This window comes from Impatiens glandulifera, chromosome 1, assembly GCF_907164915.1.
Source record: "Impatiens glandulifera chromosome 1, dImpGla2.1, whole genome shotgun sequence".
In the NCBI taxonomy this organism is placed as follows: Eukaryota; Viridiplantae; Streptophyta; class Magnoliopsida; order Ericales; family Balsaminaceae; genus Impatiens; species Impatiens glandulifera.
This window is the reverse complement of record NC_061862.1, coordinates 31,890,628-31,913,860: the sequence shown is the minus strand read 5'-3', so window position 1 is coordinate 31,913,860 and position 23,233 is coordinate 31,890,628. Positions and strand designations below refer to the sequence as shown.

Below are 23,233 nucleotides of genomic sequence, written 5' to 3'. Positions count from 1 at the left end.
GAAGCGAAATAAAGTCGATCATAGAGAGCGAACATACTTTTATCAGGGGGAAAAAGATTCAAGTTGTACAAGTGGAGCGAGGAACTTAATACTAATCATAGACCGCCTGAACATGAACAAATCTGGGTGAATCTCAAGAATGTTCCACCACACATGTGCACCCCGATGGGCCTGGCCTATATTTCAAGCATTATAGGCAAACCACTTATGTTTGACCCAACAATGGAAGGCTACGAGCATGCATCTGTGGCCAGAGTTAGTGTCGAAATTCATCCAAGTAGCTCTCTTCCAATCAAGCTTGAACTTAAAGATAAATTAGGAAATTTATTTGACATTGGAGTACAATACGAATGGAAACCAAATCGATGTATATTGTGTAGCACTTTCACACACGCTACGAATAAATGTCCCGTAAATAATAATCTAAAATCGAAGGCCAATAACAACACTCAAGTAAGCGATATCAATGACTCTAACCAGGCTCAGGTTGAGAGAAATGTGAACATGTCTGAACTTAACAGCAATGAACGCATTGAGGATGATAAGATGGGAAACCAAAAGCAAGAACAGATAAGGGTAAGGAAGAAGATAGTAAAAAGAATGAAGTGGGTAAGGGTACAAGCTGGCCCTACTAACGTTGATCATATTGGTCATGTTCAGGGCACCGGTCCTAGGGATTCTGTTTTCTCAAGAATAGGTCCTGTTCAAAATGTCAGTCCTAGTCAGGGTATCGGTCCTGATAAAGTTGGACATAGACACACCGGTCCTAGAGCTTCTCATAAAGCTACTGTTCCTAGCCATATTGACCATATTAAGCATAGTCTTGGACTTGTTGATCATGAAACTACTCAAGCTACCGGACTTGCTACTATAGGTCTTGATAAAAAATGTGCAACCATTGCTGATCCCGGCTATATTGGTCTTGATACTGGCACAAGTCCTATTATTGTGGATGATACTATTGTTGGTCCTAACTCCATCGATCCCAATACTGATCAAAGAACTGGTCTTGATGTAACTACATGTCATAGTTCCAAAGTTTCTGAAATTCAAAGATCTATGGGACGGAGAATACTTGACCCATATGAAACAAGCAAAATTGGATCTGAAGGCACTCAAATAGGTCATGAGTCTACTCTTCACAGTTTTAGGAATGCAAATAGGAACCGAAAAAACAATGTCATCAAAATTCGAAATGACCTGATCCTTGGGCTTAGAGCCACCTTTCGAGATGATGAACATGAGAATCTTGGAATAAGTAATAAAGAAGCTCTTGAGAATGGACTGAGAAATCTTGGGTTTTGTAAAATCAAAAGATCAAGTGCAGAAGAAGACAATTTGGTCTTGAATAAGGCAGTGAGCCTTAGTTCTGAAGTAAGGCGAATTAAAACCGATAACAAACATGAATCCAGTAGTGAAGAGGTTCAAAGTCAGAAAAGACCTACTAAAGCAGAACAAGATGAAAATCGAAGACAAAGCAGAAAGATCCTAGATCTAGAAGCCACTAAATCTATCACGGGAGAAGATGAGATCTATATGAGGCAACCCTCACTCAATGACAATAGAATTCCATGTAATCAAACTGTAGCCATTGAGGATAGTGAGGCAAGTGATGCTTATGATTTCTCTGATGAAGAGGTTGAGGTCAGTCTGGAAAGTCAGGAACCAACACTTATATTCAGTTGGTAAGTTACAGGCTGGAGAGAAGATGTCACTAGTGTTTAAACCGATAAATGGTAAGCCCATGTGCGATAATAGGACTACATGGTCGAGGCATATTGGGAGTGTCATTCGGGACTCCAATGTAGTACCGTACAGGACCCTACATTGGACGGACCTTAGCTCCACACAGTTGGATCACATATGGAGGGCTATCACGGTAATTGTGTTTTTATATTAAATTGTTATTTTTTAGGATCCTTTCGAGACTACGGAGGGGAACATCGACCCTTATCGGCGTGAAGGGCTACATCACGCAAAACAACTTTGGGATAGGTGGAGATGTCACTAGAACACTTTGTACATTAAGCCCTTTGAAGATAACGTGACAGCGATTCGGGCCAATCCCCCCAGGAGATCGCACTTAAGTGATTGGCATTATCTTCTAGAGCGTCGCTTCTTCACTCCGGAGTTCAAGGTAAGTGATCGCACTATTATTTTTTTAACGAACTCTTACTTTAATAATATATTAAACAAAAAACTATTCAAAATTTCAGAAAACAAGTATTTCAAATACGAGTAATAGAGCGAATGTCGTGTACAAGAATCATGCGGGTTGCATCTCTTTTTCACAAGTCGAGAGGCAACTAGTGCGTTTTATCAATTCATATAAAGTTTCAAATGTTTTTTTTGGTTTTATTATAATTTGTATCATTGAATTTGTACAGGAGAGGACTACTGGACAATCGCCTAATTTTGCTGACCTATTTCTCCACACACATAAAGAAACCAATTCTACAGGATCCAAATTCAGAGGTCCCCGCTATTATTATTGAGAAAGTGGTAAGTGTGGTTTATTTATATGTTTAATTTGTGTTTTTTTATGTTTTGTATTAATCCAAAATTAATTGTGTTTGTAGTCTGCGTTGCACACTACTATAGAAGAAGACCCGAGTAGAAATGAACTACAATTGACAGAGTACGCTTTTGGGTCTCAAGGACATGGTAGAGTTGTAGGTATGGGGGTAGGCGTACGACCTACATCATTTAGAGCAGATGTTCGGGGTTCTTCGAGTAGTCATCATCATCGCACATACACTTAACAATTACACGAGGACAACCTGGTTCTACAGGAAGAAATGCGCAAAATGCGAGAGGAACGGGAATTGGAGATGAGGAAGTTTTGAGAGGAGCGTGAAGCAGAGAAGATAGAGCTGCGAGAGGAGAATGAGGCTGAGAGACGACGGTCACGTAAAGTGATTGAGGCTGGGAGACAACGTTCTGAGGAAGAGAGACTACGTTCTGAGGCTGAGCGTGATCAAATGAGGGAAGAAATGCTTCAGATGAAGAATCAAATGTCAATGATGTTATCTATGTTTCCCGGTGGACTTCCTCCCCGTCCTCCACCTTCTACTTGATTGTGGGTATTTGTGTATTTTGGATGTTTTGAATTATGATATTTCTGTATTTTGAATTATGATGTTTGGGTATTTTGAATTATGATATTTGGGTATTTTGAATTATGATATTTTGGTATATTTAATGAGATTTTTGGGTATTTTGGATTATAAAATTCGCCTATTTTCGGATTACAAGTATTAATAATAATTAAAATAAAAAATAAAAAATATCTGTTACGGTTTTATCATTACGAACACCGTTACAGATAAAACATCAGTAACGGTTATTTCTTTCAAGTGCCGTTACAGTTAAGTACTTCAGTAACGGTTATTCCCTCAAGTGTCGTTACAGATAAGAACTTCAATAACTGTTATTCCATCAAGTGCCATTACAGATAAGTACTTCAGTAACGGTTATTGCTTCAAGTGCCATTATATAGATAAGTACTTCAGTAACGGTTATTCCTTCAAGTGTCGTTATAGATAAGAACTTCAGTAACGGTTATTTCTTTAAGTGTCGTTACAGATAAGAACTTCAGTAACGGTTATTCGATCAAGTTCCGTTACAGATAAGTACTTCAGTAACGATTATTCCTTTCAAGTGCAGTTACAGAAAATACTTACAATAACGGTATTAATGTCGTTACAGATACGGTTATCAGTAACAGTGTTGGATAGCCGTTACTAATGACTTGTAACTATCTATAATGTACGTGTCTGTAACGAACCGTAACGGCGTTATGTGCCCTTACTGAAGATCAATAGTAACGGCTTTTAGTGCTTTCTGTAACAACGTTAGTCCTTACTGATGCCTGTTTTTTTTACTAGTGATTGGATAGTAAGAGTTCTGTTTATGTTTTTTTTTTTTTTTTATAAATAAAGAATCTAATTAAAGTCTATAGGCTTTATGATCCTATTTTGAAAAAGATTACAGTGAGTAGAAATATTGTCTTCAACGAAGATATGTCATGGGATGGGACTAACATACCAACTCTAGTTCAAAAGAATTAGAATTGAAATAGATGGAAATGAAATTAAAAGTGAAAGTAAAGAAGGTAAAAGATTGAAATTAATAACTGAAAAAATAGGTGAAGGTCTTCACTCACAGCGAGAAGGACAACTGTACTTCACCACAAACTCTGTTAAGAATAACAAGAAGAGTTCATTACTGTTAGGAAGAGTCGATGAGACTTCATCAATGAAATATGAGAATAACATAGCCCTCAATGTATCATTCGATCTAATTTCATTTGAAGAAGTTGTTGGCTATATACACTTGAAGGCCGCAATGTACACTGAAATTCAGACAATGGAGAGAAACCTATAATTTATTTGAATGGTCTAAAAGAGAATAAAAAATTGGATTATAATTATAATATTTACTGAATAAAAACTTTCTTAATATATATAAATAAATATTAATATTATTGAAAAAAAAATATACTAATTAATTTATAACATATATTTATTAATTAAATAAATAATAATGAAAATTTTGGGCCGTAGAGTAGAGTGGGGTTGCATAACTTGTCTCCCCCAGTCCATCTTGGTCACGTGGCAAAGACGTTAATTTTTCAGATGCATTAACTAATTGAAAAAATATCATTATTTTGTTTATGACATATCCTTTGAGGGCACAAAATCAATGCATTAATATATACAAATGATTTTCTGTATGTTGTAAGAATAATTCTAAATATAGCATAATATGTGAGATTTTAAAAATAGTAACAGAATTATTTATTGGCAATATTTTGAACATAAAAGTAAATATTTATATATATGGAATATGTGCTACGAATTCATTAAATATAGCTAATTTAGAGCACATCTTCCATCTATATAGTTATTTTATTATATAAATAGACATGACCATATTATTTTTATTCAAACAGAAATCAATAGAGAGAGTTTTACCATGACAAAATCTGAATACCTGCATTTGTTTTACCGTCTTATGATCATTTTTCTTGTTTCATTCACTTGTTTGTCTTACGAAGAAATCAAAGAAAGAAGAAAGGTAAACACCTTTCATTTTTCAATCATATGTATTTACATACTTTACAATTTCTTAGCAATAAATTTTAACCGTAATCATTGTACGATAAAACTAAAATATAGACTGTATGGGTATATCTAATCTTGTCTCATTCCAACCAATATCCATTTGTGATGCCATTGATCATTTTTTAGGTATACATTGTTTATATGGGAAATCTTCCAGAAGGGAAATATTTAGCTCGTTCTCATCATATTAACATCCTTCAAGATCTTGGCTACAACACAATGTATGTGGTTAATTTATTTAATTTATTTTGTTATTATTCAATAATGTTGGTAGTGGCTTAATTTATCGGAAAAAAATTATTATTCAGTTTGATGGCGTGTTTTATTACAATTGTCATTGGCTTATTGTTGTGATTGTGTCTTGTAGAATGTTTAAACAAATTAAAATAACTTTGGATAATGTCATAAGAGATTTCCGCATCATTTGATTTTACTTTTTTGTCAATAACTTATTATAGAAATTGAATCTTGGTATCGCGACTTAGTCACTAATGAAATTATTTCTCCTTTAACAATTTTGTTTTTAATGTGAGATATAAAAATTATTGAGAGAATTAGATAATTAACGATAATAAGATATATTTGAATTTATATATCATAGTATATTATTATTCATATCTAACACTTTTTTGGTGAATTGATAACAGTACAGCAGAAAATGCTTTGGCAAGAAGTTATACAAAAAGTTTTAATGGTTTTACCGCAAATCTTACTCGACACCAAGTATCAAAGCTGCAAAGTAAAACTCTTACTCTAATTCAAAAGAATGATCTTTCATTGTAAGCAAATCCATATATATGTATATACAATATGCTTTCTTTTTTAGTAGAACTTGTTTGATAATGAGTTATTGGACTTATTTAATATATATATATATATATATATATATATATATATATATATATATATATATATATATATATATATATATATATATATTCAATCATCATATATCAAATTATCCTGACATTTATTTTTATTAATTTAACTCAAGTAATTTTTTTTTTATTAAACAATATATTTTTTTTATGATCTATTTTTCTTTTCAATAAATCCAAATCAATCAAGCTCTCAATAGAGTTTCAAGATAGGCTCAATGTTGAACTTTTTAAAGTAACCCCTAAAAACATTATATAAAGGTGTGATTTAATTCATAGATTCAAAGTAAACTTAATTATATACAAATTTATTTTGATAACAGGGTGTTAATATTAATAATTTTCAAATATTGCTAACATTTAATTTTATTCATAATTCTACCATTAATTTGAATAAATAAAAAATGCTATACTATATATATAGTATTGCAAAATATCATGTAGATAATTTGTTTTTGTGTAAGTAATGGTAGTATAGAAATGATGGACACAAGCAATACCTGGTAATCTGTTACTTGATAATTTACCTTTTTGTCCTACACAGACATGGAAGGTATTGTCTCTGTTTTCGAAAGTCGCCAACTCCAAATTCAAACCACAAGATCTTGGGATTATATGGGTTTGTCCCTAGAAATTCCTCGCAATCCAACAGTTGAGAGTAACATCATAATTGGACATTTCGACACCGGTGTAGTACCTGATATAGAGAGTTTCTCAGATCACAATTTAGGTGATGTTCCAAAGAAATGGAAAGGTGTTTGTGATGGTGGAAAGAATTTTACTTGCAATAAGTATGTATACAAAACTTTCAACTTGATTTTATTAGGCATCACTTATTTTGATATTTTCACTAAAATTGTGTATTCTTCAAATTTTGTGACATAGGAAATTAATTGGAGCCAGGTATTATGGTGGAGACACAGCAATAGATACAAAGGGTCATGGGACCCACACTGCGTCAACGGCAGTAGGAAGGGTCTTAAAAAATGCCAATTTTTTTGGTATAGCAAATGGGACTGCTAGAGGAGGTGTTCCTTTAGCTAGGATAGCTACATACAAAGTGTGCACTCCTCTTTGTGACGATTCATATATATTGGCTGCCTTTGATGATGCCATAGCTGATGGTGTGGACATTATCACTGTATCACTTGGATTAAGTTCCCCCATGAATATTAGCGAGGATGCTATTGCAATTGGCTCCTTTCATGCAATGAAGAAAGGAATTTTAACTGTACAGGGCGCAGGTAACTCTGGTGTTACAATGTTAAAAACAGTTGTAAGCAATGCACCATGGATATTCACAGTGGCTGCAAGTAATACAAATAAAAAAATCATCAATAAACTTGTTCTTGGAAATGGACACACTATCATTGTAAGTAAAAGTATTTATATAAATTTACTTATTTTTCATATTTTTGATGATTGATTGATTATTTTTTTATATCTTATATATTTTATATTACTATGTTTGAAATAATTATGATATACAATACATAGATACCTAATATTTGGTCTTTGTTCAGGGTCATGCAGTGAATCCTTTTGACACAGGCATACATAACCAGAGATTAGTATATGGAAGACAAATCACTCGACATTGCAATGAATCAAGGGCAATGTAAAATTTTCTCTCATTTTATAATGAAGAAGATTATTTAAAGAAAATACATCTGTTTCATTATTATTCTATTGGTGTATTGCTTAAATGATTTGTGATGTCTTAATTACACTTGTCTATCAGGAAATGTAATGATGGTTGCATTGATCCTGATTTGGTAGATGGGAAGATTATAGTATGTAATGCTGGTGACAGTGATTCAATTGCATGGCTCGTGGCTATGAATGCTAATGCAAGTGGAGTTATTCTTCGAAAAAGTAAAATGAACGAGGATGATCCATTAGTAGTACCTTTTCCGATTGCGCCTTTAAATGACCCTGATTTTTATTACATTGAGTCTTACCTCAAATCCAATAAAAATCCGTCTGGACGCATATTAAAGAGCAAGACTATTCACAGTTATGCACCAATTGTAGCTTCTTTCTCCAAAAGAGGGCCAAATACAATTTTTCCAGAAATTTTAAAGGTATATGTATCTTTTTTAAGGAATGTATGTTCATTTTCATCCCTTTTTTGAAAAATTGCAGAATTTATTGTTATGTTGTTTTGTTTTTTTAGATGAAATACAATATAATTTTGTTTTCATATGTTTCTTTTCTATACTTATAGCCCGATGTAACCGCACCCGGTATAAATATTTTGGCCCAATCTCCAGAAGAAGATTTTGGAAAACTTGTTCCTAAGTTATACTCCATCCAGTCCGGAACATCCATGGCGTGTCCACATGTTTCTGGTGCGACCGCTTATGTGAAATCAAAACATCCTGATTGGTCACCATCAGCTATTAAATCATCTCTTATGACTACCGGTAAGGTAAATAATTAGTAGCAATTCAATTAATTTTAGTTTTAAGATGAGAAAACTATTTATTCATGATTGACTTTTTTTTATTGGTTGCATTGCATGTAGCTTGGACCATGAATATAAAATACAATGTAGATGCGGAACTTGGATATGGAGCAGGACACATCGATCCAGTGAAAGCTGTTTATCCGGGACTGGTTTACGAGACATTGATAGACGAGTATTTCAATATGTTTTGTGGTTTAGGCTCGGAAGGAGATAAATTGAGTAAGATGCTAGGAGAAAAACATAATTGTCTAAAACGAAAAAAAACGTCTCCAAAAGATCTCAATTACCCAACAATGACTGCATCAGTGAAAAGTAAATCATCTTTCACTGTTCAATTCAAAAGAGTTGTAACAAATGTTGGCCATGCAAATTCTACCTATCATGCACAAATTAGTACAGGAAATAGTATGATATATGTCAACGTGGAGCCAAATATTCTCTCTTTTATTAGATTGAAAGAGAAAAAAAGTTTTATTGTCACAGTAAGTGGAGAATGGCTCAACCAAGATCATGTTTCAAGTTCTTTAATTTGGGTTGATGGTATTCATAGAGTCAAAAGTCCAATTCTCTTGTATCGATCTTCTATTCTTTAATTAACAAGACACTTGTAACTTTTCTTTCTAATAAAGATTTAAGATTGCGTAGTATTTTATTATATGTATGATACTCTTAATGAATGAACTTTTTAAAAAAAATATTTCTCTTATTATATTTTCCTATAAATGATTAATGTATTTTAAAATGAGAGCAATTTAAAATAAGAAAATCAAAACTGAAAATTTAAACATAATTATTAGGCATTTGTAAATTTGTAAAATAAGTTTACTTCAAATAGTAAAAGTGAATATTAATTATATATTATTATTCACATATATAAACAAATTTTAAAACAAATCATAAAACAAATATTGATAAAAATAATAATTGCATAAATTAATTATTTTTTAAATAAGTTATAATTTTGTTTTTTAAACATGTAAATATGAATTTACTTTAATTTTGTAACGAATTTTGAATTATGGCATATTAGGTTTGTAATCTCACAATTTTTGTTATTTAAAGTTTTTTCATAAATAAAATAAATGTTTATCCTCTTACTTGAACATAATTTCTCTTTTAAGCCAGGCCTCTTGGTCTTCTTCTCCTTTTCGTCTTCCTCTTTATTTTAAATTTACTCTTCGATCATATAATATTTTTCTTACTCTTTTTTCTTCATTTGGTGTCTACAACTTCTTCTTCACGATCTGGAGAGTTACAGATGTGACTCATAGAAGTCATTATCTCCAATTTAGGATTTTGATTATATTTGAGTATTTTTTTTTTTCTTTGTATATTTCATATTAGGAGTTTGGCTGGGCAGAAAATCCATTGGATTAAGGTCAACACTAGCAGGTAGCCTCTTCACTATGTGTATAGTGAGATTCAATTAATCTACACCACTAATGAAATTGCAAAACGAAACGCCATTCTAGCTAGCACTTTCTAACTAGCTGTACTTTTTCATATAATTTATTGAGCTTTAAGAATAATGATTCAGAGGGTCTAAATTACTAATTACTTTTGTTTACATCCAACTTAAAAAAATCTGAAATAAATAGTTTCATTCTTTTATCTTCTTCAAATTATCACATGTTATCAACTATATTTGTTAAGATTTTAAAGAAAGTTTTGTTACTTTGTATAGTCATTTATGGAGAGGAAAATTAGATTATAAAAGATTATTTAGATTAATTGATCTAATAATTACAAGTCTTATGCTCATATTAAAATTTGTTATTCTTATATTATTTATGTTAATAGGTGTTCATCTATATTCTTTTATGCTGAATAATTCTACTTAGACGATGTTTGATTTATAAACTATTTTTATTATACAATATGAAATTATTTATTTTCTTTTGTTTGCTTTGATGTTAGTAGGGAATTAAAGAAAATTTGAATGAAAATTTGACTTCCAAGTCAGACTCTTTGGCTAAACATTTTTTAAAATGCAAACAGATTTCTTGAAAAAAAATGACCTTGACTAATTGAGCAGGAGCACGGTTATTCGATGCTACAGACTACAGACACTAAGGCGGTACAAATTAAAGTGAAATTTTTCAACAAATGAGGAGGGTGATGCTTCAATTTTGTGTATATGTGTTATTATATGAGTGGAATACAAGCACTTTCTTGTATAGGTAGCATCGAAATAACCTTACACTTAATAATACACTACAACAAAATGGACTTACGACGACGTTTAAAAAGACTTCTGTCAACCCTTAAAAGCGTCGCCAAAAATATCACCGACCCTTATTTATGCGTCACCATAAGCAGGGTCGGCGCAAGTTATAACGACACTTATTTAAGGGTCGGTAACATTAGTTTAAGCGTCGCCAAAAGTCTTTTTAATATTTAACAATTTTGTTTTATTTAATTCTTTTTAATAATATTTTCTAAATTCTATTTTTGTATTTTTTAAAAATTAAATAATCAAACATTTAGAAAATCATTTCTACATTATTGACATTTTAAATAAAAATAAAAAAAAGATAAATTCTCTTAATAATATTATTTCACAAAATCATATTATAGTCTAATAAACAAAACATTAACTAAAATATTACAAATTTCATAATAATAAATGATTTCCAGAACAATCACAGCAGTCTTCAATGTTATCAACAAATTGTGGATCCATAATAAAAACTACTAAACCTATAAGAGCATCAGCAGCGTACAAGACCTCTACCCTCTTATTTTGTCAAATCAATATTCCAACTCAGCAGAAAACGGGCACATGTTGTACTTGGGCAAAATAATCCAATGCTTACACCCGCATTCTTATCTAAATAATTTAAATGTGAATTTTATTTATATTATTTTAAACAAATAACTAATTTATACTATTATAACTAATATTTCTATATTATAGAAAATTTTGAGAATTTAAACTCTTAAAACGTGTTAATATAATTAATAAAAAATATATTAATTTATTTAAAATATTAATTTATTAATTAAATATATAAGTAATATTTCTATATTATATATATTATAGGAAAATTTAAGAATTTCACCCTTAAAACATGTTAATGTAATTATAACTTAAAATATTTTTATAACTTAAAATATATTATAATATTTTTATAATTAAATATATAATTAATATTCCTATATTATAGTAAAATTTTAGAATATATATTTATTTAATGTTATTATAATGTTACTTAAAATAGTAAAATAATAGGAAAAAATAGTATAATTAAATATATATAACTAATATTCCTATATTATATATTATAGAATATATTATATTATATAATAATGAAAATGTCAGAGTTGGGCATGACCATAGAGGGCACTGCCCTCCTTTTGCTTTTATCTACAGTGCAAAAAATGAAAAAAAATAATGACTTGTCCTTTTTCACGTTGTCCGATGCGGGCACATGTCATGCGCTGGAGATGCTCTAATGCCCTTCAAAAAAAATTAAATTTAAAAATCACACATACTTAAATGAATAAAACTTGATAATTATGAATTTTTTCCATAAAGAAATGTAGATAACTATATTTTGTTTTTGTTTTACCTGCATCCTATTTTTTTATTCGAAAAAAATCCGACAAATGAAGAGAAAGTTAATGTCCAACTTGAATAACAATAATAGAAAAAAGAAAGGTAAGGGAAAGGTTCAACCAGAATTAAATTCAACAACCAAACAAAATTGATATACACATTTGAAGTTAACAAATGAACAAACAAAAATACCTTTATCATTATCATTTCAGAGCACTTCACTAGATCAACTCTTGTAAAACCCTTTCTGATGTTTGCCATGAGATAGAGATTTCAAAAAATAAAAACTAAATGTATTTTCGTAATAAAGTAATAATTGTTCGCGTATGAACCTCAAGCTGAAGTTGGGGTTATTATTGTTCCACACTATCAACTTCATTATTGCATCGCGTCCAAGATACTGTATCCATTGCCTAACCATCCACTACCAAAAACACAAATATAAACAAGAGGGAAAAAAACTTTTGAAAGAATAATATTATAAATGAGTGTAGTGATTGTTATGAGCATACAACTGAATGTGAATAAATTATTGTAAGAGCACGTGCTTGTTGACGCTCATTTGTTTCTATATTTGGCAATGGAAGTGAGTTACTTTCCTGCAGAATCACTTACTATACTAAGTTATATTGATCATACATTTTCCTGGTAATGAATAAAACAAGTTTTTCTTCTTCTCAAAAGTACCTTAAGTGAAACTTTCACAAAATAACGTTTACCATGTTACCAACACCAATCATAAGAGCAACCTTAACAAGTCTTACATTCTATTTAGAGAAGTGTTAATACAATTTAGGATTCATAATGAAGGGAATGTTAGGATTTGTATCTCCCAAATCCGACCTTCTTGAAACAATCTATAAAAACACAAGAAAGAAGAACACAAGAACACACAGATTTATAGTGGTTCACTCAAATTGAGCTACATCCACTTCAGCCACCACCAGATTTACTATGAAGAAGAAGAAGAAATACAAAGTTTTTTTGCCTCACTTTATCTCTCTAGAATTCAGTCTTCACCATGTAAACCCTTAATAATCACATATTTATAGGGTAAACATAATAATCACATATTTATAGGGTAAACATTCAGGTAATAAACCTAAATAACTTTGGTCAGGCCCAAGCCCAAAACCAAAAAGAAAACTCAATAAACTCTAATTAACAATGTAGAGTTTATTATAAGTTTAGGCTCCAGAACTCAACAATCTCCCACTTGGAGACTAACTTCATCATCTCTCGATCGGTAGTGGCTTTCCATTTGGTGTCTTAACGAAGAAGACCAACTGAAGTTGCACACAACTTTAGTTTCTCATTTGTCATAGCTTTCGTCAACATATCAGCTAGATTCTCACTCCCGGGAATCTTCTCAAGAGCTAATACTCCATCTTTTAAAACTGACCGGATGAAATGATAACGAACTTGTATATGCTTCGTCCTGCCATGATAAACAAGATTCTTTGCCAAATGAATGACACTCTGACTGTCGCATCGCAACACACTTCCCTCGTAGTCTTGACCCAATTCTCGCAAAAAGGGTTGTAACCACATCATCTCCTTAACAGCCTCTGTCACAGCAACATACTCTACTTCACAACTAGAAAGAGCAACAATCTTTTGCAATTTTGAAACCCAACTGATTGCAGTACCTCCAAGAGTATAAATGTACCCTATTGTGCTCTTCCTACCATCAACATCACCACCATTGTCAACATCAACATATCCTTCCAAACCCATATTAGACTTTCGAAAACACAAAGCAAGACTCGTACTTCCTCTTAAGTATCGTAGTATCCACTTTACTGCTTCCCAATGTTGTCTACCCGGATTGCTCATGAATCTACTAACAACCTCCACTGCATGTGCTATGTCTGGCCTTGTGCAAACTATCGCATACATAATACAACCAATGGAAGAGGCATACGGAACAGTTGCCATGTAATTTTTCTCCTCATCTGTTGAAGGCGACTGATCTTTAGATAGTCTGAAGTGACTAGCTAAGGGGGTAGTAACTGGTTTTGCATCATACAAGTTGAACCTCGTAAGAAATTTCTTCACATATTCTTCTTGTGAAAACTTGAGAACTTCATCCCTGAAAATTCTCATCCCAAGGATTTGTTTAGCAGCACCCAAATCCTTCATTGAAAACATTTCAGACAACTTTTTCTTGAGCTTGTTAATCTCATACAAGCTTGCTCCAGCAATCAACGTAGATGAGCAGAATAATGTACGATTTATCAAATCTCTTGATATACCAGAAATGATCAGCTTCACACCTTAGAAAATTGTTAATTTTCATGAAGCTATCGAACTTCTTGTACCATTGCCTTGGAGCCTATTTCAAACCATACAGACTCTTCTGAAGCTTACACACAAGCTCATATTTTCCTTTGATTTCAAATCCTTCTGGTTGTCGCATATAAATCTCTTCATCTAAATCACCATGAAGAAAAGCAGTTTTGACATCCATTTGTTGAAAATGAAGGTCTTCTTTCACAACCAAACTCAAAATAGTTCTGATTGTCATCAATTTAACTACTGGAGAGAAGATTTCATTGTAGTCAATACCTTCTTTCTGTTGAAATCCTTTCACAACCAACCTTGCCTTGTACCTCATGGTTTTATCATGTTCTTCTTTAATCCTGAAGATCCATTTGTTGTGAAGTGCTTTCTTTCCCTTTGGTAGCTCAGTGAGCTCCCAAGTCTGATTCAACATCAAAGAGTCCATCTCATCTTTCATAGCAGACTCCCACTTAATCGATTCATCAGATTGTATTGCTTCTTCATAGCATTCAGGTTCAACTCTATCTGTCAACAAGATATAGTTCAGAGATGGAGACCACCTCTCAACTGGTTTTCGATTCCTTGACGATCTTCTCAACTATATAACCAGTGTTTGCTGATTTACCTCTGGGACCACGTTCTCAACGATTTCATCTTCAACAACACATTGTTCTTCTTCGACAATCGGTATATATTCAGCTGAAAATTCTCTCAAATCGACGGTACCAGTCTCTTCCAACTTGGAATCACCATCTGATGTCTTCTCAACACAATCTTTGTAGAGAACCTGCTCATTGAAGATAATATTTCTGCTATGAATGATCTTCCGATTTTGATTATCCCAGAAACGATAACCAAACTCGATATCACCATAACCAATGAAAAAATATTTATTAGACTTTGAATCAAGTTTGCTCCTATCACATTCATTAATATGAACATATGATAAACAACCAAACACTTTCAAATAAGAAAGGTTTACCTTTTTATTACTCCAGGCTTCTTCAGAAATTCTGAATTCAAGAGGAACAGAGGGTCCCCTATTTATCAAATAGGAAGCAGTATTAATAGCTTATGCCCAGAAAGTTTTAGGTAGTCCTGCATGTAATCTCATGCTCCTAGCACATTACTCTTTGAAATCTAAATTGATATATTCACCTCCGTTGTCGGATCTCAAGCACTTAACTTTCTGATTTGTTTCATTTTCAACCAAAGCCTTCCACTTCTTGAAAATAGCAAATACTTCAAACTTGTGCTTCATAAAGTAAACCCATACTTTTCTTGTTGAATCATCTATAAAAGTCACATAGTAGTATGATCCGCCAATAAAAGAAACAGGTGCAGGTCCCCACATATCAGTGTGTACCAACTCTAGCCTTTCTTTCTTGAACTCCTTCCCAATCTTTAAGAAACTCAACCGTTTCTGTTTTCCAAGAATGCAGTTTTCACATAACTGATGTTCAACAGACTTCAGTTCTGGAATCTGTTCATTCTTCCAAAGAGTTTTCATCCCTTTGTCACTCATATGGCCCAACCTGCAATTCCACCACTCACTGTTCTTCGAGTCATCAACTACATCAGCAACTGTTTCTCTGCAAGTTGAAGTCGTGTATAATGTTCCAGTTTTATGACCTCGAGCAACAACAATTGCTCCTTTAGTCACCTTCCACGCACCATTTCCACAACTGAAATTGTGACCTTCTTCATCAAGTTGTGTAACAGAAATCAGATTGCGCATTAAACCTGGAATGTGTCTCGCCTTATTAATCTTCCAAACAGAACCATTTGCCATCTTCAATTTGATGTCACCAATGTCAACAATCTAGTGGCTCACCATCTGCGAGATAAACTTTCTCACAGTTTCCAGTCACATAATTCTCCATTAATTCTTTGTGAGCAGTGATGTGGAAGGACACTCCTGAGTCCAAACCCATGAATCTATTGGACTATCAACAGACAGAAGTAACGCATCAGTGACAGATTCTGTAACAACGTTGGCTGCATCATTTTTATCATCACCGTTTTTCTTCGGTGCTTTGCAGTTCCTCTTCAAATGACCCTATTTACCACAATTCCAGCACTCAAATGTCCGCCCAGACTTGGACTAACTCCTCTTGCTCCTCGACATAGATCTGCTCTTACCTCAGTTGAAATTTCTATCATTACATTTGCCCTTGTTTTCCACATTCAGAGCAGAACCTTTGAACGTTTCACTAGAATCAATTTTACGAACCTCTTCAGCAAGAATACGATCTCTAACTTAACAAATTTCAGTTTAGAATTTCCAACTGAATTACTAATTGCTGCCCTCATAGGTTCTCAGCTATTTGGTAGAGATACTAACAAAATCAGGGCACTAACTTCATCCCCAAAACCAATCTCAACAGATAGAAATTGATTCACAATTGTATTGAATTCATTCAAATGAGCAGTGACATAAGTACCATCAACCATTCTTAAGTAAAAGAGTCTTTTCATTAAGTGTGCCTTGTTGTTAGTAGATGGTTTCTCATACATATCAGAAAGAGCTTTCATCAGACTCATGGTGGTCTTCTCCTTTGCTACATTGTGAGCAACTGTCTTGGCTAACGTCAATCGGACAACTCCCAAAACCTGTCTATCAAGGAGTTTTCATTCAGTTTCATCCATCTTCTCTAGTTTCTCACTCAAAGGAACATGAAGCTTCTTTCCATAGAGATAATCTTCAATCTGCATTCTCTTGAAGGTATAATTTGTCCCATCAAATCTTTCAATCCCATGTCCTATACTGTTCTCACTTGCCATTGTTTCCAATGCTCAGATCTAACATAGCTGCTCTGATACCAGTTGTTAGGATTTATATCTCCCAAATCCGACCTGCTTGAAAACAATATGTAAAAACACAAGAAAAAAATAACATAAGAACACACAAATTTATAGTGGTTCACTCAAATTGAGCTACATCCATTTCAGCCACCACCAGATTTACTATGAAGAAGAAAAAGGAATACAAAGTTTTTTTTTGTCTCACACTTTATCTCTCTAGAATTCAGTCTTCACCATGTAAACCCTTAATAATCACCTATTTATAGGGTAAACATTCAGGTAATAAACCTAAATAACTTTGGTCAGGCCCAAGACCAAAACCAAAAAGAAAACTCAATAAACTCTAATTAACAATGTAGAGTTTATTATAAGTGTAGGCTCCATAACTCAACAAGGAAACATTAGAAAAATTTACCTCATCTTCAACAACATAGACAAACATATTTATCTTGACAATCTCATAAAAACCAATTCTCGGAATCTAATAGAAGAAGACAGACATTGATAAAGATATTACCCTTATGAGTTGTAAAAATCTTGTAGGAGTATTCCTTTATATCAATGTAGTGGAGAGTGAAAAAAAATAATCTATTATGCTACCACATCTTCTAGCTACATGAGATCATATCATAATAGGAAAACGCTGACTATATTACATATTAAACTTCATTATTTTATTATGATGCCTTTTGATTTTATTTAGACCTTAAAAATTAAATATTATTGTTTGAAGCGAAAACTGCATAAAAACAAAAACCTATAATATTATTATTACTGGTAATTTATAAGTGATAGTTATGAGCCTAGATAATCGAAAATACTTTCAAATATGCATGATTAAAATCATATTTTAAAAATAATAGTGTACTTATAAAATAATATATATCTGAGAGATTATTGGAGATGTGAAAGATGATGCATCAAAATGATCAACACATGAACAATCAAGTAGAGTGTAATATTTAAACTTACGAATTTCACTAGAAAGAAGTGGACTTGTCCCTCGGGTTTCGTCTGCGCCTCACTAGGATTGAAAATTTTGGGCAGCAAAGCTCAAAAATGACAAGTGATCAATACTTGTCACAAAATATAAACACAACAAAAATAGAATAATCAATTAATAATATTGTTGTTTCTTTAACTCACTTCCATAAACAGAAATTAAAATCCAGTTAAAGGCAAATGAAATCATTAGAATAAACCATGTAACTATATATGATTGATCACAATCTATCATAAAGTTTGTATTATAAGTCATAATATGAAGGTGTTATCTATATGTAATTATTGTAGTACTACATAGATTTTGGGAATAGATACATTATTAGGTCAAAAAATGATGAACTACGTTTCTTGGGATCTAGAGACATTCGCAAATATTCTATCAAACCAAATAAGAGGGATGAACTGGAATGGCTAAAAGGAGAGATAGTTCCTACCCATAAAGCTGAAAATCAAATTGAAGTTCTTGTTCCTGTTCATAAATGATGAGTACCTATCACCAACAAAAACAAAATATCAATTAATAATGTTGTTGTTTCTTTAACTCACTTCCATAAACAGAAATTAAAATCCAGTTAAAGACAATTGATATGATTAGAAAAAACCAGGATTGATCACAATCTATCACAAAGTTTGTCTTATAATTCCTAATATTAAGGTGTTATCTATATGTAATTATTGTAGTACTACATAGATCCTGGGAATGGATACTTTATTTGGTCGTAAAAGGATTAACTACGTTTCTTGGGATCAAGAGACATTCGCAAATGTATATTAAACCAAATAAGAGAGATGAACTGGAATGGCTAAAAGGAGAGATAGTACCTACTCATTAAGCTGAAAATCAAATTGAAGTTATTGTTCATGTTCATGTTCATAAATGATGAGTACTTGTCACAAATTATTAATACAACAAAAATAGAATATCAATTAATCATGCTGCTATTTCTCTAACTCACTTCACTTCAATAAACAGAAAGGAAAATCCAGTTAAAGGCAAATAGTATAATCAGAAAAGACCTAGTAATTGATCACAATCTATCACAAAATTTTGTCTTATAAGTCCTAATATGAAAGTTCTATCTATATGTAATTACTGTAGTACTACACAGATCCTAGGAGTAGTTTTATTTTTATATCAGAAAAGAATGAAGCTCTTGTCCCTTGTTCACAAATGATGAGTACTTGTCACAAATTATTAACAAAAAAGATAAAATAATCGATTTATTTCTTTAACTCACCTCCATAAACAAAAATAAAAATTCAGTTAAAGTGCTATCTATATGTAATAACTATAGTACTACACATATCATGGGAATGCATATATTTTTAGGTCAGAAAAGGATGCATTACGTTTTTGAGATCAAAGCAAAGAATTGGAATGAACTGGAATTATTGACCTGTTATGTTTGACTTCCTCAGCCACTTCCTGCAACTGGTATTTGGAAATTGAGTAACCAAACTAAGAATAGACATTTGTTTATTACTGTGTTACCTTCCCCTTTTTCGTTTGTTCAAAATATTTGTTATCCCCTAAGTCAAATTATGAGAGGAAGACGCAGAGGAGGAGGGGTTGGAAGATACCTGTAACTTCTCAAATCTAAATTTTATTAGGATATCATGAATAAAGAAATTTAGAGTCAGCAAGTCCTATAAGAGATTAGTTGAATCATGAATCGCATCACACTAGATGCACTGACTGGAACGAGGGTTTCTAGACAAGTAAATCTCAAGAAGCAATAACAATTTTATAGGAAAACAACCCTAATCACAATTTGTTTACACCAACAAGATCAACGAACTAAGTCAAACCAAGACATGAGAGCCCTAGGACCCCAAATGTGTTAGTAATTTCACAGTACCACTAATCAAAACAACTATGAACATTGAACAATGTCCTCTATGAATGGATTGATAAGACCAAAAATTACCTCGAATTTAGGTATTGGTGTACCGATCTGCTTTCGCTCTGGTGTCTCCATTGGAGGAACTATTTCATAAAGCTCAGTCTCATCATCCTTGTCTTAATTTCCTTTCTTCCATTTTCGTCGGCAAGTTTTCCTCTCTCAAAACACTTCCTCGGCTTAGTGTGAGATTCGAGAACGTAAGTTGAGGTAGACCACGACGTTCATGTTCACGTTCAAGTTGCCTAGGGATGTAAATGAGCCGAGCCGAGCCGAACAGTATCATGCTCGAGCACGGAACGTCTAGCTCGTTTCGAGCTTTTACAATCGAGCTCGAGCTCGGCTCGTATGGATTTATTTGAGCTCACGAGCCGCTCGTGCTCGGCTCGTTTAAAGCTTGTTTAGAAAGCTCGTTTAGAAAGCTCTATTTATTAACCCTAAGTTTAATTATAGCTTTATAGGTTATTATTATATTAATATAAATATAATCATGTAATAATATTAATTATTATATTATATATTTATATATTACTATTTTTTTTAATAATTTACAAATTATATTTAAACAATATTATAATCGAACGTGTTCGTGAGCCTATAAACGAACTTGTTCGCGAGCTTATAAGCGAGCCTATAAACGAACATGTTCGTGAGCTTACGAGTCGAATATCGAGAAGTTCAAGCTTGGATCGTTTAAATTTTCGAGCTTTTAAACAAGCTTGAGCTCGGCTCGTTAAGACTAACGAACAAGCTCGAACGAGCTTTTTGTCGAGCCGAGATTCGAATAGCTCGCGAGCAGCTCGGTTCATTTACATCTCTAACGTTACTTTCTCAAAATTTTCATATTTCTCTAGCAATAATCAATGTGTAAGAGCCTAGTCGGACACCACCTCCTCTAGTCAAGCAAAAACAGTCAAACTATGTTGGTCTCTAATTACATTTTCTCTTTAGTTCTTTCTTATTTTTGCTCCGTTACTGTTATTACTAAACTGGGCTAGGATTTACAAAAGAAAAAATAGCTCTTCTTTCATTTTAATTTGAGAAAATAAAGAAAATGTTAATAGACATTTTATGTCTAAATTGAAGTGGACGTTTAAAAAAAATAAAAATTAAAACAAAGGTAAGAGAAAAAACTCATCCAATAATGGATAACCAATCATAATTAAAATAAAGGTCTTGTTTATTTTTAATCTACAAATTATAAATAAAATATTTAATAACTAATTTATTATATTATTTATCTACCACTTTTATTTATTTTATTTCATCTAGTTTTAATTTTATTTATTTATTTTTATATTATATAATAATAAATTTATATTTAATTCACTCTAAGTAAAAATAAATTTGAGTTTTAAGATCAAAATGTATAAAATTTAAATTAATGATTTCGACTATATTGTAAAAAAGAAATTTTAAATTTTAAAAAAGTAAAACTAAAACTTACAAAAATATTAGAATGAAATGTTTAAAACATTTTTTTATAAGAATTTTTAAAAATATAATTAAAATAAAATTTATAAAAGTTGTCATAGATAATATATAAAGGTTAAGGTTGGCAAAACTTTTATTTTCTGGACTTTTTTCGACGCTTAAAAAGCGTGGACAGTTATGTGTCACTAAAAGCATTTTTTTTTGTAGTGATAAAACAACCATAAAAGATTTGACTTTCTTCCATTCTTAATATATATTCTCTTCTTTTAGTCAAGAGGCAACAAGATGTGAATATCTCCGCCCTTCTTGAGAGGTCCTAGATTCGAACCATTCAGACGACAAATTCTGTGTATGGTTAAATTGTTAAGTGTGTTTACGGGTTATGTGATTAATCCCTTGTGGCCATATTTTTTAATACATTTTCTAGCCTAGCAGTAATAAGATGTGGATATCCTTAGGCTCCATAAGAGGTCCCGAGTTCGAGCCCGTTAGACGGCAAGTTTTGTGTCTAGTTAAATAGTTAAGTGTGTTAGCGAGCTATGTGTTTAACCCCTTGTGGTCACATTTTATCCATCTGAAAGCACTTTAAATTTAAGCGGGGATCATTGTTGTAAAGTTTTTTACTAGTTCTCGTTTATTAAAAAAATAATAATAATGTAAAATATAATGATTGAGGAAGAGTTAAATATTAAATACTAAATAGTATCATATGATATGCATAAACATAATATGAAGAATATGAAAAAATAATGAATTGATTTGATAGAACAACTAAAGAAAAATACTAAACTAAAATTATTACTTTTCAACACTATATAATTTATTTTTTAAGCCACACCATAAATTTTAACCAACGAAAATATAAACCATACCACGAGGAGTGGGTATTTTTTATTTATTTATAATTCTTAACAAGTTGTATACAATATAAAAATTTTGTTTATAATTTTGATTTTTTTTAAAAATAATTCGTCTACAAATAAAATTTTCAAAAATCTTATAAATAATTGTATTATTTATTTTTTTAGAAAGTTTCAAGAATATTGAGAATCAAGACTATATAGAATGAATAATAATATGTTTAGTTTGACTCTCATTTTTATTAAAAAAATATAAAATAATTAACATGTTTTAATTCGACAATAATTGAGTTTACGATCAATTATAATAACATTTGATATCCCAAAATCGAAATCTTATAAATTAAATTTGGTAAGTTTTATTTATTTATTATTATTTTTTTACACAATACAAACATTTAGTGTTTTATATTAAGAAGGTTTTAGAACAATCATAAATAATATGATTAAGTACATTTATTTTTTATTTTATAATATGTTTATATAAATAGTTTTATGGTATTCATGAAATGAGAATTAATACTATAGAAAATGAGTAGATAAAATATGTATTATTATTTAAAAAATATAAATATAAATTATGATAATATAAAATGATAAATATTTTATTAAATATAATTTTATAATTCACATATTAATTATTATCTAAGTTAATATTGACCTAAAATCAGTGTTAGCCACGTTGTCGGTGACCACCACAAACTTGGTGCCCAAAAGATAGTGGCGCCATGCCTCAAGGCAATGCACAACCGCCACCATCTCTTTCTCATGAGTTGAATATCGAGTCTCAACATCTTTGAACTTCCTGCTTTTGAATGCAACCGGATGCCTCTCCTGCATCAGCACCCCACCCAACGCTCGGTCGGATGCGTCTTCAAGCCAATATTTCGTGCTTTCTCCCGCAAGCACCTG

At 31.8% G+C, this 23,233-nt stretch overlaps 1 protein-coding gene across 1 annotated transcript; it reads left to right on the top strand.

Annotated features, from left to right (window-relative positions):
• Window positions 1-1,744: 1,744 nt before the first annotated feature.
• Window positions 1,745-18,609, top strand: LOC124923780 (subtilisin-like protease SBT4.6). Its single transcript, XM_047463754.1, has 12 exons — window positions 1,745-1,879; window positions 2,030-2,137; window positions 2,217-2,302; window positions 2,388-2,502; window positions 2,580-2,676; window positions 6,549-6,795; window positions 6,890-7,376; window positions 7,528-7,622; window positions 7,746-8,088; window positions 8,232-8,430; window positions 8,532-8,623; window positions 18,415-18,609. Exons 1-12 carry the CDS (start codon window positions 1,745-1,747, stop codon window positions 18,607-18,609), a joined length of 2,199 nt encoding a protein of 732 aa, XP_047319710.1.
• The last annotated feature ends 4,624 nt before the right edge of the window (window positions 18,610-23,233 follow it).